General features: G+C 46.7%; 1 protein-coding gene across 3 annotated transcripts; it reads right to left on the bottom strand.

Moving 5' to 3' along the window:
- ZKSCAN2 (zinc finger with KRAB and SCAN domains 2) lies at positions 1–18,116 on the bottom strand. 3 transcript variants are annotated; one of them, XM_003124536.7, is made up of 7 exons: positions 16,895–18,116; positions 15,357–15,543; positions 13,303–13,394; positions 12,575–12,701; positions 9,250–9,933; positions 6,732–7,223; positions 1–3,362 (listed from the first exon to the last, which is right to left on the bottom strand). In XM_003124536.7, exons 1-7 carry the CDS (start codon positions 17,297–17,299, stop codon positions 2,440–2,442), a joined length of 2,910 nt encoding a protein of 969 aa, XP_003124584.5. In that variant the 5' UTR covers positions 17,300–18,116; the 3' UTR covers positions 1–2,439. The 3 variants fall into 3 exon arrangements, with proteins under 3 accessions (XP_003124584.5, XP_084873294.1, XP_084873295.1); XM_085017168.1 differs by lacking the exon at positions 12,575–12,701; XM_085017169.1 differs by lacking the exons at positions 12,575–12,701; positions 13,303–13,394; positions 15,357–15,543; positions 16,895–18,116 and adding an exon at positions 10,451–10,587.
- Positions 18,117–19,388: the final 1,272 nt, after the last annotated feature.

The raw sequence follows: 19,388 nt of genomic DNA, 5'->3' as shown, positions 1-19,388 counted from the left end.
TTTCTTCAGAAGCAGAAATGAAGTTTATTAAGTAAATTTAATACACGTTCAAATACCCCAGTTACAACTGGGTATGGGGAAGGGAGTCCAAATTCCACCTCATCTTGACCCCAGACATATGAGACAGATGGAATGAGTCTGTCCCACTGGAGAGGGAATGAGTCTTGAGCCTTTCCTGTCAGTGGGGGAACTGAAGAGACCGAGGTACAGAATGTGATCTTAGGCAACTAGAAAGATTCTTTTTTGCAGGTGAAGGTAACCTTTTTCATGAATAAACTGTTGATCTTCTGTAACGGACATGAAGGTAACTGGCATTGCCTTTGCTGCAATACTTCCTCCATCAGATTGCAAGTTCCTTGAGCACAGACACTACGCCTTTTTTTTTCATTTTCATATCCCTCACTGTGCCTAGAACATAGCCTTACACAGAACAGTGCTTAAGAAATACTTAGGAGTAAATCATCTACTTTCCCGAATCATGCTTTGATATAATTATCAATCCTGGGGACCTATTACTAAGTGGTGGTTTCTACTAATGCGCATCTTCTCCAGTGCTGGAATTCCAGACCGTCTACACAATAGAAGCACACACCCACTGGCACCACACACACCGTAACTGCGGCAGGCACATGACCAACATGAAACTACGTTTACCATGAGTAGCCTAGAATTCAGACAACACCAAGGCAATCAACCGACTGGGATGTGAACAAACAGTAACATGTCTGACACGTGTAGATAAGAAACATTTATCAGTGTTTACCTGAGTCACCTGTCTTCCAACAGGCCACACCCTATTCTGGCACCATAAGCCGGATTTCTTTCTCCACTGCCTACCCTCCTTGGGACTTAGTTGAACAAGTTTCAAAAGATTCAAACATAGTCAGATGTCCTCAAAAAAGACAGCATCTGACGAAGGAAAAGAGACGCTGAAAAGAATAATCTGACCCTGATTACCTTCCCACGAAACTTAGGACTTCTCCCTCCTCCAAGCCCCTGAAGTTACCTTCACATGAAGGGGATAAATACCACTGGCCTCATCCTGAAGTCAGCCTTGGCTGCCCAAATCCTGGTTTTCATCTGTGATGTCCAGAAATGAACCATCTCCTCATCTGAACCTTTCTTTCAATATTTATTGGGCTACTGCTGGGGATGATCAAAGAGATTTTTCAGACCACCATCTAAATGAGGAAAACAAAAACAGTATCCTGGGCGGAAAGGTTCTGTACATATTTGCACCTTCACTCAGTGAGCCATGGGATGGTCCCAGTTCCTCAGGGCTCTCCAGGGAGATTTATGCTCCTGTGAACAGGGACAAGAAGCCTCAGAAAAGAGCATGGCACCCTTAACAAGCAGCCCTGGTGTGTTGGTCTGGACCAAGGTGGCTACCTGACCTAAAACAGGACCGAGGGGTCCACTGGTCTTGGGGATACGGAACATACCTCGATTCTTCCCTATCCACTTAGAGTTTTAGAAAACTATCGTTGTATGTGGTTATACTGAAGTGCGTGGTTGGGAGGCAGGAAATGTACCAACACTATGGTCATCTTCTAGATGAAAACCTTGGAAGTTACACACTCAGAACTAGAATGTGTCTGAAATTCTCCTTTAGTGAGACACACCACAAGCATGCAGGTGATTCAAAGCTGAGGAGGCCATGGTGGTTCACAAGAGTCAGACAGGACACCCAGAACCATGAAGAGGTACGTGTGGGACATATGAGAAACAGGAAAAGGAACTGGATTACTTAGCAGCTGGAGAAGCCACAGCCACGGGGGGATTCAGTCTTCAGGGACAGAAAAGGTGAGTCTCTCAAGGACGATGGTCATTAGTTGCTTCTCATCTCTGTGGAGGGCCAGGCACGGTTCCAGTGACAACACAGGGATTCCACCCCAGCCGTTTAGAGCAACTTCTGGATGTAGAAAACGGACGCTGCAGCAGGCTTCGGAAGGAAACAACAAAATCTCCAAGCTCCTTTTTTGAATATCTTCAAAACCAAGATGGGTCTGAGGTGGATCTTCTCAGACTCCTGAAAGGTCTACGCAAACACAAAACACTATGATCAAGCTGCACCCAGGATCACACGTGGTAGACAGTGAAAAAACCCGAGCATTTTTTATCTCCTTGGAAGTGGCTCTCGCCCACACTGAAGGCTTTGGATGTTGCTGGATTTAGAGATCCCATAGCCATGGCCTCGGCCTGCTGAAGGAACTTCACTCTGTACTCTGACGCTGTACCTTCCCCACTGTGTTAAAGGAAAAGCTGAGACACACAGAAGGGGGAAAACAGACCGATCGAGGTAGAGGCGGAGGTGAGAACAGGATCCAAGTCTTTATTTATACTCGCAAGCTTACTCACACTTTAGAGCTAAGAAAAGATTGCTTCCCAGAGTGGGATGAGGGTAGAGCAGCTAAAGGGACATGTGGGAAGGGCTCATCATCAAAAACTTGTCCTGAACTGGTCAGTCTTTCCCTTCTGTGGGTTCTCGGGGGAATACAGAGCTGGAGGGTGGGGCAGGAGCTTCTCTCTGGTGTGAACCTCCCGGTGTTTGGCGAGAACAGAACTCTTGCTGAAACGTTTGCCACACTGGGCGCATCCGTAGGGCTTCTCACCGGTGTGTATCCGCCGATGTTCTCGAAATCTTGTGCAGTTATTGAAGCTTTTTTCGCAGTCCGCACACTTGTAGGGATTCTCGCCGGTGTGGACTCTCCGGTGGGCGCTGAAATGAGAACTGTTGGTAAAGCTTTTCCCACACTCCCCGCACTGATAGGGCTTCTCTCCAGTGTGGGTTCTCTGATGAATAATGAGACTCGAGCTCTGACTAAAGCATTTCCCGCACTCGCCGCATCTGTAGGGTTTCTCTCCCGTGTGGATTCTCTGGTGGGCGCCGAAGTTGGAGGAGTCGTTAAAGCTTTTCCCACAGTCGAGACACTTAAAAGGTTTTTCTCCTGTGTGGATTCTTTGGTGTCTGATTAGACTCCTGCTCCTACCAAAGCACTTCCCACAGACGCTACACTTGTAAGGGTTTTCCTTCTGATGGGGCATCCGGCACAGAAGGCGGGCACTCCGCCCGAAGCCTTCTCCGTACCTGAGAAGTCGGTAGGGCCTCTTCCCCAGGAAAGGCCTCTGATGCACTACAGCTTTCCCCAAGTCTCTAGGCTGAGCCATCGGTTTTCCCTGTCTGATTCCTTGAAGGTTTTCCCACTGTCTTCCTGAGATGCATTCTCTTTTGTGATGTTTGCCTGGATCAGCATTCTGGGAAACAACCCTTTTGGCCTTTTCTATTAATGCCCTGTGCTGTTCCAGGTCCTTATAGATTACCTGTGTTGCATCTTCCTTGAAACTACTTCCAATTTCAAAATCTGAAAAAAAAAAAAAAAAAAAAAAAAGAACATGTCAGACCAGTCCTGTATTAACATCAACAGTACGGCTGACGGGCCTCGGGTATTGGGGTCTCCACATGCTTCACTGGCCTCAGTCTTCCTGGTTCATGGGGGGGGGGCTGATTTTCTTTCAGTTCCATGAAGAGCCAATAACACCCGGCACCAAGTAAAGCCTTCAGAAATGTTTCCAGAATTGAATTAGAAGTCAAGCCAATATTGGAGTTCCCGTTGTGGCACAATGGTTAACGAATCCGACTAGGAACCATGAGGTTGAGGGTTCGATCCCTGGCCTCACTCAGTGGGTTAAGGATCCAGCATTGCTGTGAGCTGTGGTGTAGGTTGCAGACGCGGCTCGGATCCCGTATGGCTGTGGCTCTGGTGTAGGCTGGCGGCTATAGCTCCGATTCGACCCCTAGCCTGGGAACCTCCATATGCCGTGGGAAGCGGCCCTAGAAAAGGCAAAGAGACAAAAAAAAAAAAAAAAAAAAAAAGAGGTCAAGCCATTATTCCCCAGCTGTATTCTGATTAACATGGGGGCAAGTTAGCATCTCTCCCTGAAATTCTACTTCAGTTCATCCTGCTTTCCAAACTTCTCATCCATACTAGAGCACACTATGCTTCACCAGTGTTTGGAGTAGATTCTAATGATCAAGTCCAAATTCCTCAATGGATTTCTAAGTTCACCAATATCCAGTCAGCCTATCCAAGAGTATTTCTTTCTTCTCAAATGTTCCTGTCACTTTGGGTTTCTGCCTGTCTCACAGGTGGACCACATCTAACTTAAATCTTGTTCTGTTCACCGGAATGGAGTTATCTCCTCTCTCCTTCATCTACACCCCAAGGTACATCTTGGACCCAGCCTTCCTGGGAAGTTTTCTCAACAGGGAGCATGGCGTGGTGAAGAGAATCAGACGGCTCTAGTTCTGATTCCATCCTGATCACTTATTAACTGTGGGGTTTCGGTATTAACATTTCTTCCTTCTTTTTTTTTTTTTTTGTCGTTTTAGGGATGCACTCTTGGCATACGGAGGTTCCCAGGCTAGGGGTCAAATCAGAACTATATCCACTGGCCTACACCACAGCCACAGCAACGCCGCATCCGAGCCGCATCTTCAACCTACATCACAGCTCACGGCAATGCCGGATCCTTAACCCACTGAGCGAGGCCAGGGATCGAACCTGCGTCCTCAAGGATGCTAGTTGGGTGAGTTAACCACTGAGCCACAACAGGAACTCCTGTATTAACATTTCTTTATGGAATATTCAGACATACAGAAAAGTAGGGAACAGTATGTAAACTGTACTTCCACGAACTACTTACCCAACCATCTACTCATGGTCAGTCTTGGTGTGTTTCATCTCTATTCCCGCATGCTCCCTGCTCTCTCTACCCAGATTATGTTGAAGTAAATTCAGATCACATTATGTCACCCATAAATATTTCACAAACTGTGTAACTCAGGCCCGGTCCAGGTGTGATTCTCAGACCTGCCTTCCTCAGAATTTCTACTTGCTGACTGCAACGTTACTTTCCTTCCACACTGAGCTGAAACTGCCCACATCTCTCAGTCCCCAGTGGGGCAGCTGAGACCCGGGCTGGAAGAGGAAGGCAGCCCCCAGTGAATCCAGTGACTCAGGTAAGAAGCCCTAACAATGCCATTTTTTGAAGAGTTCTAATTGGGTTCAACCTCATCCTGGGATTTGGAAGAAGCGACAGGCTAGCAGTTGGCTCAGACAGAGCCTGATAATTTGGTGACAGGTCTGAAGCTCCCCTTAAACTACAAGATTGACAAGAGATGGCACCAAAGGACTTTGTTTCCAAAGTTATCAATGTTATCAACCTAATAGTTCCAGAGTTAACAATTTCAGCTCTCATACTACAAGTTCCCCTGTAAATACCACCAGGGAGCATTCGCTGTCAACTTCCTTTTCTAATGTTCTTCTTAAAAAAATCACAGAGTACAGGAATTCCCGTCGTGGCGCAGTGGTTAACGAATCCGACTAGGAACCATGAGGTTGCGGGTTCGGTCCCTGCCCTTGCTCAGTGGGTTAACGATCCGGCGTTGCCGTGAGCTGTGGTGTAGGTTGCAGACGCAGCTCGGATCCCGCGTTGCTGTGGCTCTGGCGTAGGCCGGTGGCTACAGCTCCGATTGAATCCCTAGCCTGGGAACCTCCATATGCCGCGGGAGCGGCCCAAGAAATAGCAACAACAACAACAAAAGACAAAAAGACAAAAAAAAAAAATCACAGAGTACAGAAGGAAACTAATTAACAGGCAAGGTTGGAAAGATAGGCTCAGGTTAACGATGGCTGTGGGGCCTTAAAACAAGTGGAATGGAGAAAACCAGTTTGGAGGCTTTTACAGTAGTTTAGGCAAGAGACAGAGAAAGACTAAACTAGGGCAGAGGTTATGGTAACTAAAGAGAGGACAGATGGAGGTTCTACAATGGTTGAAGAAAACAGGTCATTTGCCTGGATGTAAACAATGAGAGAGAAAGCATCAAAAAAATCTCTTTTAAGTCTGGATGCCCTGTGGGAGGACACAGGGAAGAGCCATGGTGTAGGAAGGAAGATGCTGAATTTAGTTTTGAAACTTTTAAGGCTGGCTGCTGGTGAGATGTGGATGAGGGCAGCCAGCAGTCCCTGGGAAACCCCCGGGTGGAGCTCAGAACCAGAATAAAGCCTCTTTATCATTTTGGCTCTGTGTGTCCCTTTTCTCCCACACACCACATATAACTGACATTTCTGTCTTGAGCTTACTGACATACCTCCTCAATCTGAGTGTTTCTCATGTATGATTCCAAGTTCAGTATTTCTACGAGATATAAAACATTATCTGCTTCATATACACGAAAACTGAGGCTGAGATCCCAAAGACCAAATCATGAGCGTATAAGCTCCTCCCTTGCACAGAAGCATCACAAGAACAGGGACTCTATTTTTTTTTTTTTTGTCTTTTTAGGGCTGCACCCGAAGAATATGGAGGTTCCCAGGCTGGGGGTTGAATTGGAACTGTAGCTGCCAGCCGATGCCATAGCAGCGCTGGATCTGAGCAGTGTCTGCGACCTACACCACAGCTCACGGCAACGCTGGATCCTTAACCCACTGAGCGAGGCCAGGGATCGAACCAACGTCCTCAGGAATACCAGTCAGGTTTGTTAACTGCTGAACCTTGACAGGAACTCCCGGGACTCTGTTTTATTCATCGCTACCTTCCCTCTTCCTCAAATGGCACAGGACACGCCAACATCTGCTTGATGAATGGACACTCATGAGCAATGTGCCAGATCTTCTGATCTGCTAGTCCCGCTTCCTCCTCCTTAGACCACCACCCCTGATGACCCTTACCATGCGGGCTTTGCAGCAGCCCTGGAGGTCCCAGGAACTCTGGCTCTTGTACAATTTCCTCCTCACTCATTCTCTCGCTGCCGGAATCTTCAACTACTGCCTCCTGTGAGGCCTCTTCAGGTTCCCAGCCCACAGGTTCCTGGGGTTCAATCTCAATGTCCTCTCTCTCTTGAAATGAGGGTGATGGGACTTCTTCTGGGGTGCCAGCGGGAGGGGCAGGCACCCGAGAGTTAATCAGGGCGTCCATCTCCTTGTAGAAGGCGCAGGATTCCAACACATGACCGTTTTTCACTTTGCGGTAACTCTTTTGAAGGCTTTTGAACTTGGTCCGGCACTGTTCCGGCGTCCGGAGGAAGCCACACTCTCGCAGCTGTTCGGCCACAGCCCCGTACAACTTGCTCTTTCGATGACAGGCTTGCAGCGCTTCGTAAAACCGAGTCTCACGGAGGATCTCAAGAAAAGTCTTGGTTTCCTCATAGCCCCAGTGCACACCTGCCATTCAAGGATAAAGTTCAAAGAAACAAGGTGTCTGTAGCCTTGATACATTACAAAACATAAGCAGTACAAGAAAACAAATCCCATTCCCAGGAAAATCTATAATATCATATTGAATGTCATAAAAGAACGAGAAAGAATGCAAACACACTATGTTTCTGGTGAAATTGGATTGTTATGATCATTATACAACTACAGATGTGATAAATTCATTTGAGTAACAAAAAAATAAAAATAAAAATTAAAAAGATGAAAAAGTGAAAAAAAAAGACACTATGCTTCTGGCTAAGAAGACTTATGTTATATAGATATCAATTCTCAAATGAATCTCTAAAGTCAAAGTCCCACTAGGATTTTAAAATTAAAGCTGATAAAGAGATCTCGAAGTTTACTTGGTAGAATAAAAATGCAATCCCCCAAATCTGCCACTGCTATGGTTATTGAAGATTTAGCTCTCTTGGAGCTCCTGTCGTGGCTCAGTGGAAATGAATCTGACTAGTATCCATGAGCACACAGGTTTGATCCCTGGCCTCGCTCAGAGGGTTAAGGACCCAGCATTGCCGTGAGCTGGGTCACAGATGCGGCTCGGATCCTGTGCTGCTGTGATTGTAGGGTAGGCTGGCAGCTGTAACTCCCATTTGACCCTTAGCCTGGGAACTTCCATATGCCGCAGGTGCGGCCGCAAAAAGACAAAAACAAAAAACAAGATTTAGCGGTCTCTTCAAAATGGTCAGGAATAATGGACTAGGACACCCAGAAGGAACTTTTCCCCGAAAGTTCCTATCATTCTTCCAAAGTTCCTATCATTCTTTAGCCTGTCTTCTTTGAAGAGAAGAACTATGTCTAGGACAGTGTTTGATGTCACTGGGTCCTCTACTTTGAGAGACGAAATGACCTGTAAGATAAGCAGGCGTCCTGCTTTTATAGCAGAATAAAACTTTTCGGGATGTGTCTGAATACACTTTGTTAAACATTTTTTGGGGGTGTTTTGTGATCTAGAGTGGGAAAGGTATTTCTCTCCTCCACTTTACTGGGTGGCCTCTTCCAGGCCTGTCCCTGGATTCTCATATTTGAAACCACCCAACCCTCATGTCTATGGATTTCCAGAATCCTGAATACGTGTATATGCACAGGGCATTTCCCCACATCGTTCCTGAGATATGCTTCTTTTGAATAAGTCATGAGTATAGTCTTAGCTCTCCTAGCCAGTTTATTTTTCCATTCTGTCTAGTAAATTATCTTTTCTTAAGGTAGAATACAGAAACATTACTAGTCACAGTGACACAGGCAAAGTTTTATTGCATTTTGGCATCTGCAGGATGCCTTTATATTATCTCATTTGACTCGAGCAACCCTAGTATTCTTAGCCATATTTCAGATAGAAAATTGAAGTTTAAAGTAATCATGTGATGTCAGACAGATACTAACCGGTGGTTTAATACTGCACGTCTCAGTCCTCAAATTTCAACACCATCTCTCTTTTCATAGTATCTTTTTCTGTCTTTCTAAGTTCAACATCTCTGGGGTCTTACATTAATGACATTTGGATTAGCTACCATTTTACTGTCTTTTCCCCCAATTGATGCATCTACTTTTTTTGTCCTTTCTTCTTTTAGAATGTCAATTATTATTATTATTATTTTGTTAGTAACACCTTCTTTGGCTATCCCTAAGAGTATAATAATGTATCCTTGACTGTTACAAGTTAATACTTATCTGCTTTATAACAATTCTCAGATAACATTAGACCCTTAGAATCCTTGGACTCCATCTGTCATCCTTCCATTGCCCCCACATACTCAAATTCCATCCTGTGCTCTAACCTGGCTCTAACCCCACTGCACTGGGGGTGGCAACATACCTCTGGGAGTACTTTCGATTATGTGGCCAATCATAGCGATTAGTGGCAAGGTGTGCGTGGCAGAATTCCCTGGCTTTGGTCACTTCTGGTCTACTCGCTTTTCGACAAGGCCACATCATCCATTTTCTTACAAGGAAAAAAAAAAAAAAGCACAATCCTTACCACTCAGGTTCTGAAATAAGACAGGAGCACCGTGAAGCTCAGACTTCCGGATAAACTCAACGCCCATCTCATCCCCATCAGATTCTTCTGCAGCATCTTCTTCCTCCACCAGGTTGATCCGTTCTTTAGCACTGATACTGATCCTCTTTAGTCTGGGGAGAGAGAGAATCTCCTTTGGCTTATCCGTGGATGAAGCATGAGCTGTGGGGTTCAAGAGAGCGTCCATGTCTTCAAAGAAGGCACAGGGTTCTAGCACGTGGCCATTTCTCACTTTTCGATAGCTCTTCTGGAGACTCTTGAACTTGGTCCGACACTGTTCTGGCGTTCGGAGGAAGCCACATTCTCGCAACCATTCCGCTACAGCACCATATACCTGGCTGTTTCGGGGACAGGCCTGAAGGGTTTCATAAAAGCGAGACTCTTTGAGGATGGCAAGAAAAGTCTTTGTTTCCTCGTAACTCCAATGCACACCTGCTATTTTTTCATCTTCCAAACCCCACTGCTGCTGTTCTCTCCAGGTTTTCCCTGCATTCCTTGCAGGGACCTGAAGAGCAGGAACTGGCTTTTCCTTGACGTAGCTGCTTCGTAGGATATTCCTCTTACTAGAGGAATGCAGACCTATGGTCCATGGCTCCTTTCTTTGCTCCACCCGGGGGATCTTGTTAGATGTTGTCACTGTACTTCCTATAGTAAGAGAAACATACTTCATGCCAGAGAGCTCACAATGCATGCTCCGATCTTCTGCCGCAGCATGCTCTCCTGGACCACTTGTTCACACCTCTCCTTTAAAGGTCACATCCAGTTCATCTCCTTTCCAAAGCCCTCTTCCCCCACGACAGTGCTCACTAAATTCTCATACCAATGATTTGCCACAATCATGTACTAACTCATACCACCATTTCACTTCTCATGGACCACTTCTTGCCCCAGCCAGTTCTTAAAGGAAAACCTTTGAGGGTAAGAACCACACATTTCATGGCCTTTGATTCCTTCTCAGTATGTAATCAGTATTCTTTACTTATAAAATAAACTGAGCTTACATCTGCTCCCCACACCCCCTCACTCCCCTTCCTCAAGATACACACACACATATATATATCCTGGGGCTATAGGAGATGAGAAGTCAAGAATTTTTGGAGCTATTCTGGCACAGTTAATGGGATAGACATGTAAGAACAGGAAAGCAACTGGAGTGTTTTACCTTACAGTATTGTGGAGATCAACATGTCTTAAGTTTGAGTCCTAGCTCCACCTTATTTGAATCCTAGCTCCACTTTATGTTTTGACCAGGGGAAGTTTCTTAATCTCTCTGGGCCTCAGTTTCCTAGGGAATAATATCATCTATTCAATGAGGTTCTGGGAACATTAAATAAGTGATCACCCGTAAAGTGTCCAATGCCTAATAGATACACAATACCATTTAGTTTCCTTCTACAAAAAAAAAAAAAAAAAAAATAGGGCATTCCCCTATGGTGCAGTGGGTTGAGGATCTGGCATTATCACTGCTGGGGCTTGGGTTGCTGCTGTGGCTCAGGTTTGATCCCTGGCCTGGGAACTTCCGCATGCCATGGGCCTGGCCAACTGCCCCCCACAAACTCCCAATACACACAATGAACCAGGAGCTTCAAGAATTCTCTTAGAGAAGCAGCATGAAATCAAATTCTTGGTGAAAGAACCCTGAGGGTGGAGATTTGCTCTTCAGTTTTTACACAGGAGATGTTAGTGTAGGGACAGCGGAAGTTCAAATGTGTCCAAGGACCAGGCAGGCAAAGTAAAGGAGTGCGGTGGCTGGAGCGAGAGCCGTGGCAGCTCAGCGTGAGCTCCTCCACTCAGCCCTGGTCAACTGCTACTGTGTGAGAAGCGGGGCCCATTGTGTCTGACGTTTGCGTTTTCAAGCGGTCCTGGAAATTCAGATTTGTAAACAAATTTCAAATTAAAACTCTGTGCAAGGCCCCCATATATTTATAGGCTAAATTCAGCCCATGAGCCTACAGGTTACAAGCTCTGATAAAAAAGACTGGGCCAGGTCCTCTGGGCCGGGGCCTTTCCATATGTAACTATTACACAAGGAAGCCCTGGGCTAAATCTGAATGTCCACAGTCTCTAACCCATTCATGGCAGATTGTACTAAGGACTCTAATTCATTATTTTCCTGGGTGTGGATGCTGTGTGATTCAAGGCAACAGTAGGAAACACCTATTGTGGATGCAACTGCCATTGGGACATCTTTTTCTGGTCCCTGAATAACATCAACGGCAATGACTACTGAGATAACCACACGGATCTTTGAAGGATGGATGACTGGTGATGAAGCACAGAGCCCCTAAGTGAAAATTAAAATCAAAGGGGCCTGCTGTTTTGGGAACAGTGCTTTGTTACCGGTGTGACATCCGTGTCACCTTACGTTGGTCATTTTTTTTTTCTATTGCTTTAATTGCTTTCTAATTATAAATGATTGTTGGTTTAGCTTTATTCAATCAGTTTGACATGGCCCATTTTGCCATTTCTATACTTTGTTGGGCATATGTACTGTTGTCCAACAGAACTTTCTGTGATGATGAAAATGTTCTATAACCATGCTGTCCAATACAGCTATTGAATAACTTAGATGTGGCTACTGCCACGGAGGAACTGCATTTTCAACTGTATTTCATTTTAATAATACTATGTGTACATTTTAAGCCTATAATTTTATTCATCAGTAATCTGCAGTAAGACTTGCAGCTTACATACGAAGGAACCAGACTTATCCCTGCTGCTAAAGCAGACAATGTAATTCTTCAAAAGTCTGCTTGTAAAATTCTACCTCGGTAGTTATGTGTACCCGTAAAAATTTGTGCTATTTAAATATTTCACAACATGTTATCCAAGTTATTGGACGGAAATTATTTCCTTTTCTTTCACTTATAAGAGTTCTATCCATCCAACACATATTTGCTGGGCACCCACCCATACGTCAGGCTCTATGCACAGTTCTGGGGTTACTATGGGTTACATAAAAACAAATCCTAAAAAGACCTTGTGACTTTATGGAGTTTTTAATCTAGTGGAGGTGGATAAGTTTACTTAAATAATATGACAGTCGCATATAAACCTCTCCAGTGTTTTAATCACTAAATTATAAGAGTATGTATAAATCTAGACTATAAATTGGAAGAAAGGCATGAGCGAGGTAAGAGAACATGGTCTATGCTAGACCATAGAGATGACCAGACAATCCATGGAAGTCCTTAAAGTGATAACACTTATAACTACTTTATCATAGGTAGAAGTGAATATATGAGAATCCCCAAATCTTTTATTTGAAAAGGGATAGAATCCTTACCCAGGGAGACCATGTTCCCAACACTCTCCTTTCTAATATCCCCGCAGAGGTCTCTGTGAGCAGGAATCTGATGCACACTCTTTTTGTAGGGAAAACCTCTTGCCATGTGGATATCTTTCCCTGGTCTCTGTAACACACCAACATTAATGACTACCAAGATAAACACATGGGTTTTTGAAGGATGAATGATGGTGGATAAAGCACAGAAAGGCCCTAAATAAACATTAAAATCAGGAGTTCCCACTGTGGCTCAGTGGGTTAAGACCTCGACTAGTCTCTGTGAGGATGCGGGTCTGCTTCCTGGCCTCACTCCGGGGTTTAATGATCCCGCACTGCCACAAGAGGTGGCTTGGATCCCGTGTTGCTGTGGTTGTAGGGTAGGACAGCAGTTGCAGCTCCTTTTCCACCCTTAGCGTGGGAACTTCCATGTGCCTCAGGTGCGGCCATAAAAATAAAATAAAATAAACTTTAAAAATGAAATAAAATCAGATAAACAAGAGTACGTTATGTGCCAAATGAAGCAGAAGGTCCTAGAAAGAATCATAAGAGAGATGGCCCAGCAAGGAGTCCCATTACACAGAGGTGGGGTGCAGTCTTCTTGGCAAAGCAGCAAGGGGGAAAAGGCCTCTTGGAGGGAGTATGTAAGTTTGAGGACAGTGATGGCACAGGAAATACTGTGACTGAATATCCCAGGAAGGGAGGCCAGAGAGAGAACAATTACAAGTTACCTGGGACCCAACAGGAAGTTGTGTGGCTGTTACTTCCTGAGCCATGGTGTTCCAATCATCAGCAGGAGCAGGAACCCAGGGAGAAGGCTGAGCTGTAAGAAGAGAAACAAACAATGAGTATTGCGGGCTCAGTCCTGTTTACTCCTGCTGCTTCTCCTTTTAGGAAATGAGCAGGCTTAAAAACCCAATAAACAGAAACTGGTCATTTTCTCAATGAGTTCAAAATAATGCCCCAAACCAGGGCACCTTACAGCAGGGCTCACCCATGCTAATGTTTTTTGGAAGTTTGCAGGTGAAGTACATCATAAAAGGGGAGAAGTAAGGACTGTGGGGAACTGGAGAGCACACGTCACGATGAAAGGGGACAGCCAGGGAGTTCCCATTGTGGTGCAGTGGTTAATGAATCCGACTAGGGACCATGAGGTTGTGGGTTCGATCCCTGGCCTTGCTCAGTGGGTGAAGGATCCGGCGTTGCCGTGAGCTGTGGTGCAGGTCGCAGATGCAGCTCAGATCTGGCGTTGCTGTGGCTCTGGCATAGGCTGGCAGCTACAGCTCCGATTCGACCCCTAGCCTGGGAACCTCCATATGCCGCAGGAGTGGCCAACGGCAAAAAGACCAAAAAAAAAAAAAAAAACTTTGAAAAAAAAAAAAGAATAAATATGATTGTGACTAAGACCTCAAAAGCTTGCTCTACTACTTTCTACAGAACCAAATGGAATCACATCCTTGGAAACATTAGTCCCTTGGGAACACTTGGCTGAAATTCTAGGTCTTCTCTTAGAAAAAATTCACCTTTCTGAGATACCTGTCCCTCGGATTTTCTGTCTTCTACACCCCCAGTAAGGACCTCAACAGAACAAATGTTCCCACTTTATGAATTCCTTATCACCCTGGGACAGCAAAACCCAGGAACACCAGGAATTTATTAGGCAAAGTAACTGACAGCACCTACTCCATGTGAACAAGGGAACTCTGAAGCTGATGAACAAACACTGAAAGACCCAGAAACCATTAACATTTGCGAATTCATTCTATCACAATATGAATTTCAGAAAGGATTCGTGGCGAAACTCGCCTTTTGAGGGGAGATTGTGTTCAGTCAGATATATTTGAAGTTTAAAAATCGTCATGCCATTATGGGGGAAAGGAAACTAACATTTATTGAGCACTATTATGCACTGACTCGTTTCTGATGCCTCCTTTCATCTCCACGACCAACCTTATTATTTTCATTTTACAGATGACAGAATGGAAAGTTTGAGACGTTTAGTAACCTGACCAAGGCCACCCACACAGATCAGGGATGGCAGAGATGGGTTTTGAGGCCAGGTTGTCTGCCTCCAAAGCCTAATCTCTTAATCCCTGTGCATTAATACAGAGAGGTTAATTAATGTTACTTGCCCCAGATCACAGCGAGAGAGGGGCAGAGAAAGGATATACACGCATGCCTTTCTACTGCAGGTTCAGTGATCTTTCCACTCCTCTCTTTAAGCCTGAAAGCACATGCAGGGAATGGAGGGAGCACTGTGGACTAGGAAAGACGGAGTCTTCATTTCCTTGCATTTGACTGGATCCATTAATGTTCCGGGCAGATGTGAACATAAGTGGTCCTTTCTCTATGAAGTCTTATGGTTTCTCCCTCTCATATGCCACTTCTGTGCTCTTGCTGTGAGGCGCGTTTCACAAAGAAACCTCATTTCCTCTTCCAAATAGTTTTTCCAAGTTGTTTACGGTCAGCCAAGAACATGTACACTTCTACACGCTGCAGTACTAAAAGCCAGAAGCTTACAGTAGAATTGAGATTCTCATACAACACTGTTAAGATCCTAAGGCCAGCCTGGGCACTTTCCGTTTTCTCAGGTTCCATCTTTAAGATCCCTTTTCTTTATGTCATACACCTTCCCAATGCTTGAAGCTAATGAAGTCTTTCTCCCCAACCACTCGATTTATTTTCAACTGTGTACTGAGGGGGACCTACTCTGAACAAGTCGGAGTGTTGGGGGCTACAGAACAAATCTGCATGGTTTCTGCCAGGGCATGCTCTGAGTTCTTACCATTCTTGGGTAAAGGCCGAAGTTCTCTCTTTTGGTTCAGCGGCTCCTGGTGTCCTGAGTGAAGGCGTTCAACTTCCTCCTGAGACATCAGCCTGGGTTGGGTCTCCACCTGCTCTGGCTCAAAGTCTGCCACCTCCCACGCTGCTCCAACTGGGACTTGCTTCTCTGAGTGCACAGGACTACTAACCTGGGAAGTAAAGTCAAAACCATAATGGAAAAAAGGCAGGGGGGAAGAGAGCCAGGTTAAGGCCAAATGCCCCCCAGAAAGATATCAGAGAAGGACAGAAGATGTGAGAAGGAATGAAAATTTCACTCCATTCCCAACGGGGCCTCTGAGGACACTGGGTCAAAAGCACTGTCCCGAAGTATGGGCATAAGGGAATAGGAAAGTGCACTTTATTAATATATGGGGGGTGGGATATCTGTTAGGAGTGAAATACAGAAACTGCTTGTTATTAAAACAGACAGTATTTGAGCCTCACATCTATTACATTCATAGAGAAGTGAAAGGACTGAGAACACAAATTAATTCATCAGTGAACTGAAAACTTAGAAAATTAATCTCGACATCTCGTGTCTATCTCTGACCAACACAGCAACCTGCTGATAGTTCCTTACACAAATGCCAATTCTGTGCAAGGTGAAAATGCAAATCTTGCAGGATTTCATGAAGTTAATGAAAGGACTGTTGAAAAACAACTAGAAGAGCATGCAAAGCCACTGACAAATGAGGGTCAGCAATTAAACTGGAGAAGAGCAACAATGATAATGGCAATAAAGGTGCTTCAAAAGACACGGATTGGAATCGTAAAGGATTACAGAGGGCCCTGGACTAAGTGATGAAGTTCTTTCTTTTTTGGGTGGGGGCAAACCTTTTTAGGATCAAGCTGCAGATCCTGTGAAGTATAATGTATTGTTCTCTCACATATTTTTTTGTCTTTTGTCTTTTTAGGGCCACACCCGCGGCACATGGAGGTTCCCAGGCTAGGGGTGGAATCGGAGCTTACACCAGAGCCACAGCAACGCCAGATCCGAGCCGTGTCTGCAACCTACACAGCAGCTCCCGGCAACGCTGGATCCTTAACCCCCTGAGCGAGGCCAGGAATCAAACCCGCAACCTCAGGGTTCCTAGTCGGATTAGTTTCCGCTGTGCCAAGACAGGAACTAACTTTCAGAAATTTTTTTTGGCCACGCCCACTGCATGTGGACGTTCCTGGTCCAGGGATGGAACCTGCGCCACAGCAGCGACCCTGGCTGCTTAAGCCGCAGCACCACAAGAGAACGCCTCTCAAATAATTTTTTTGGAGGGGAGACATTATGCAAACATTATGCATGTTTAGTGTCATTTGCAAGAAAATATTTCAATCAAAGCTTTTTTTCCCCTATTGTATATGAAATTCTGATCCCTTTTAAGTACATTCCTCTTAAAGGTCTTTCATTAGTACCATTTATTCTTCCATAATGAATATTTCCTGAAATGCACCCCCTGCCCACCATTCCTTTTGCTAAATACAAAAACTTGGACAATCTTCTCTTACCTGTTGTCTTAGTCTTCTATTCTCTTTCTCCAAATGTATTACCAGGGCCACCGCCTCCTCTCCACTTTCCGGACACTGCTTCTGTGCCCACGCCTGAATCTTCTCAGGTAAAATGGTGAGAAACTGCTCAATCACGAGCAGCTCCAGGATCTGCTCCTTGGAACGCATTTCTGGCTTCAGCCACCGGCAGCAAAGTTCCCAGAGTTTACTGAAAGCTTCATGGGGTCCAGTCACATCATCATAACAGAATTGCCTGAAGCATTTGCGAAAGGTCTCACACTCAGAGCCGTCCGAGCCTTCCAGAATGGGCTCCGATGCCCACTCGGGCTCTTTTTCCACCTTCATGATTAGGCATCCCTCAGCTTCCAGAGACGCGTGGATCTGAGGGTCCAGGGATGCAGCCATGCTCTAAGCCAGGGGTCAGCCTCACGTCGAGCTCAAAGGAGACTCAAACAAAACCTCGAGAACTCCCTGCTAATGGTTCTGGAAGTGTGGGAAGGCAGGGAAGTGAAGGCAGCAGCAGGCACAGGATACACCAGGCTGATTAATCAAATCTATCCTAGACCCTTGAAAAGGTGAACATGTACCCTGAGGTCCCCAAACTGGGCCTCTTCTCCAAACAGGACGTGTCCCCGCGATGTGGTTTCCCAGGCTGCATCTTTTAGTGCAAGGTCGGAAACGGCGAGGCTAGAAGGCTGGGAGAAAATCAAGGGGACCCAGGACTGAAGGGCGGGGTCGGACAGCCCTTCAGGAGGGGGTGTGTCAGACACCCCGGGTCAGGTTCCCGGGAAGCGAGGCGCCGAGTGGGTGGGGCCGGGTGTGCAGGCCCCGCCCGTTCCCGGGTGCGAGGCTCGGGGCGCGACGGCGCTCCCAGGCCGCTGCGGGTGGCTGGTGGGGGGCCGGCGTTGTCCGAGGCCACCACTCTTCTGGCCCAAGGCGGCCCCGGACGTCCTCAGGAAACCTTCGAACGCTGCGAAAAGCCGCAAAGCGGGCCCGCCCCTGCGGGGAGAGAAGCCTGCGCGGACCAAGCAAGGCCTGGCGGGGGGGAGAGGGAGCCGCCGAGTCCACACTCGCGGCCTCGTCCGCTCCGCTCGCGGACTGCGCGGGGGGCGCTGGGAGCTGTGGGGACGCATGCGCCGCTCGAGCCCGCGCGCCGCGGGGTTCAGGGGCGACTGCCTCGCAGGCGAAGGGCTGGGGGGAGGGGGCTGCTCGGTGGACTCTCGCGAGAGCGCGTAGCGCAGTGACTCGCCGCTGAGACACTTTGGGAATGAGGAGGGGTGCGGAGCGGCTTCCTCGGGGCAGAGGGACTGGCGTAGGCATTTTTGCCAGAGACGATGGAAAGGTGTGAGAAAGGGGAATGGGCGTCCTCGGGGAAGCCGGGAGGCAGGGAGACGTCTGTGAGGTGGAGGCGCACTGCCGAGGAGGCGGTGCAGAGTCCTCTCTGTCCCGGGGAGTGGGGACTCGTTTGCCTGGCGGAGGGGTCCGTGAAGCGCTCACGGTCGGTCGCGAGCCGCAGTAGCTCCTGCTGGCGGTGACCCCCCAGCGGATCCGCGGCTCCCGCGGAGCCACAAGGCGCAGTTGTGTTCCTTCCCCTGCGGGGAGCATCTGTAATGGTCCCATCCGTTGCCCGAGGAGCGGCGCGAGGGGCGCATCTTTGCCTTGGGAGTTCTTACTGCCCCGGGCACCGGGGAAGTAGGTGTGACTAAACCTGTTCCCAGCGGGTGTCATTTCTGGCTCCGAGTCCCCCCCGCCAGGCCCCAGCTTCCTCCCTTCTCTTGGTGCCAGGAGGCGCTGTCTCTCAACTTCTGGAAACCCTAGAACTGTGCCCGCCCTTCCATCCCTCTCTCCCCTGTTCCCTCCGTGCCTTTATTGGTTGGGGGCCAGGCAGTTTTAGGCATTTGGCAGACAGCAGTGGGCAAAGCAAAAACCCCTGTTCTGGGGTGTGTGTGTGTGTGTGTGGATAGATAACCCATTAGAAAAGGAAAGTTAGAGATATTCCTTGCTTGCAGAAAGTCTTTGTTAAAACTTGACATGCAAATTCTAGGGACCAAGAGGCATTAGGTGAGAAGCAGTTGGATTTCTAGTTTATGTCAGATAATGGTCTTTACACAGCTTTCTGCAAAGCTTAACTTGCCTTTATTTCTGCCTCTAATATTTATTGAACACCTGTGTTTTCTGTTTTTTTTTTTCTCCCCCCAGACATGGTGATAAATGGTGAGGAAAAAAAAAAAAAAAGCAGTATCCTCTGCCACTGTTGAGTTTTCTGTCTGGTGGGAGAGGCAGGTGTTAAATAATCTACAAACTGATGTTCAGTTGTAACTGCGGCAGGTCCTGTGAAAAGAGGAACGTGGTGCTGAGAGTTTGTGTATATTAGAGTTGACCTAGTTAGGAGGCTTGGGAAAGTTTCTTTGAAGAAGTAAAGCTAGGGATGAGATCTAGAGGAGAAGTGAAGAGCTGACTAGGCAAAGTCTAGTCCTCATAGAAATCCTCTAAA

This window comes from Sus scrofa, chromosome 3, assembly GCF_054392235.1.
Source record: "Sus scrofa isolate SSC_HxYL_T2T_F1_AM1 chromosome 3, Sscrofa_HxYL_maternal_Yorkshire_Landrace_v2.0, whole genome shotgun sequence".
Taxonomy (NCBI): Eukaryota; Metazoa; Chordata; class Mammalia; order Artiodactyla; family Suidae; genus Sus; species Sus scrofa.
The sequence above is the reverse complement of the archived record's forward strand: the minus strand, read 5'-3'. Positions and strand labels throughout refer to the sequence as shown.

Coding starts and splice junctions, on each gene's coding strand:
- ZKSCAN2 (XM_003124536.7), bottom strand. CDS start 17,299: ATGGCTGCATCCCTGGACCCTCAGATCCACGCGTCTCTGGAAGCTGAG. Junction 12,702..13,302: donor AACTTCCTGTTGGGTCCCAG/GTAACTTGTAAT, acceptor GGTGTGTTACAG/AGACCAGGGAAAGATATCCA. Junction 7,224..9,249: donor CTTATTTCAGAACCTGAGTG/GTAAGGATTGTG, acceptor CTTGAATGGCAG/GTGTGCACTGGGGCTATGAG.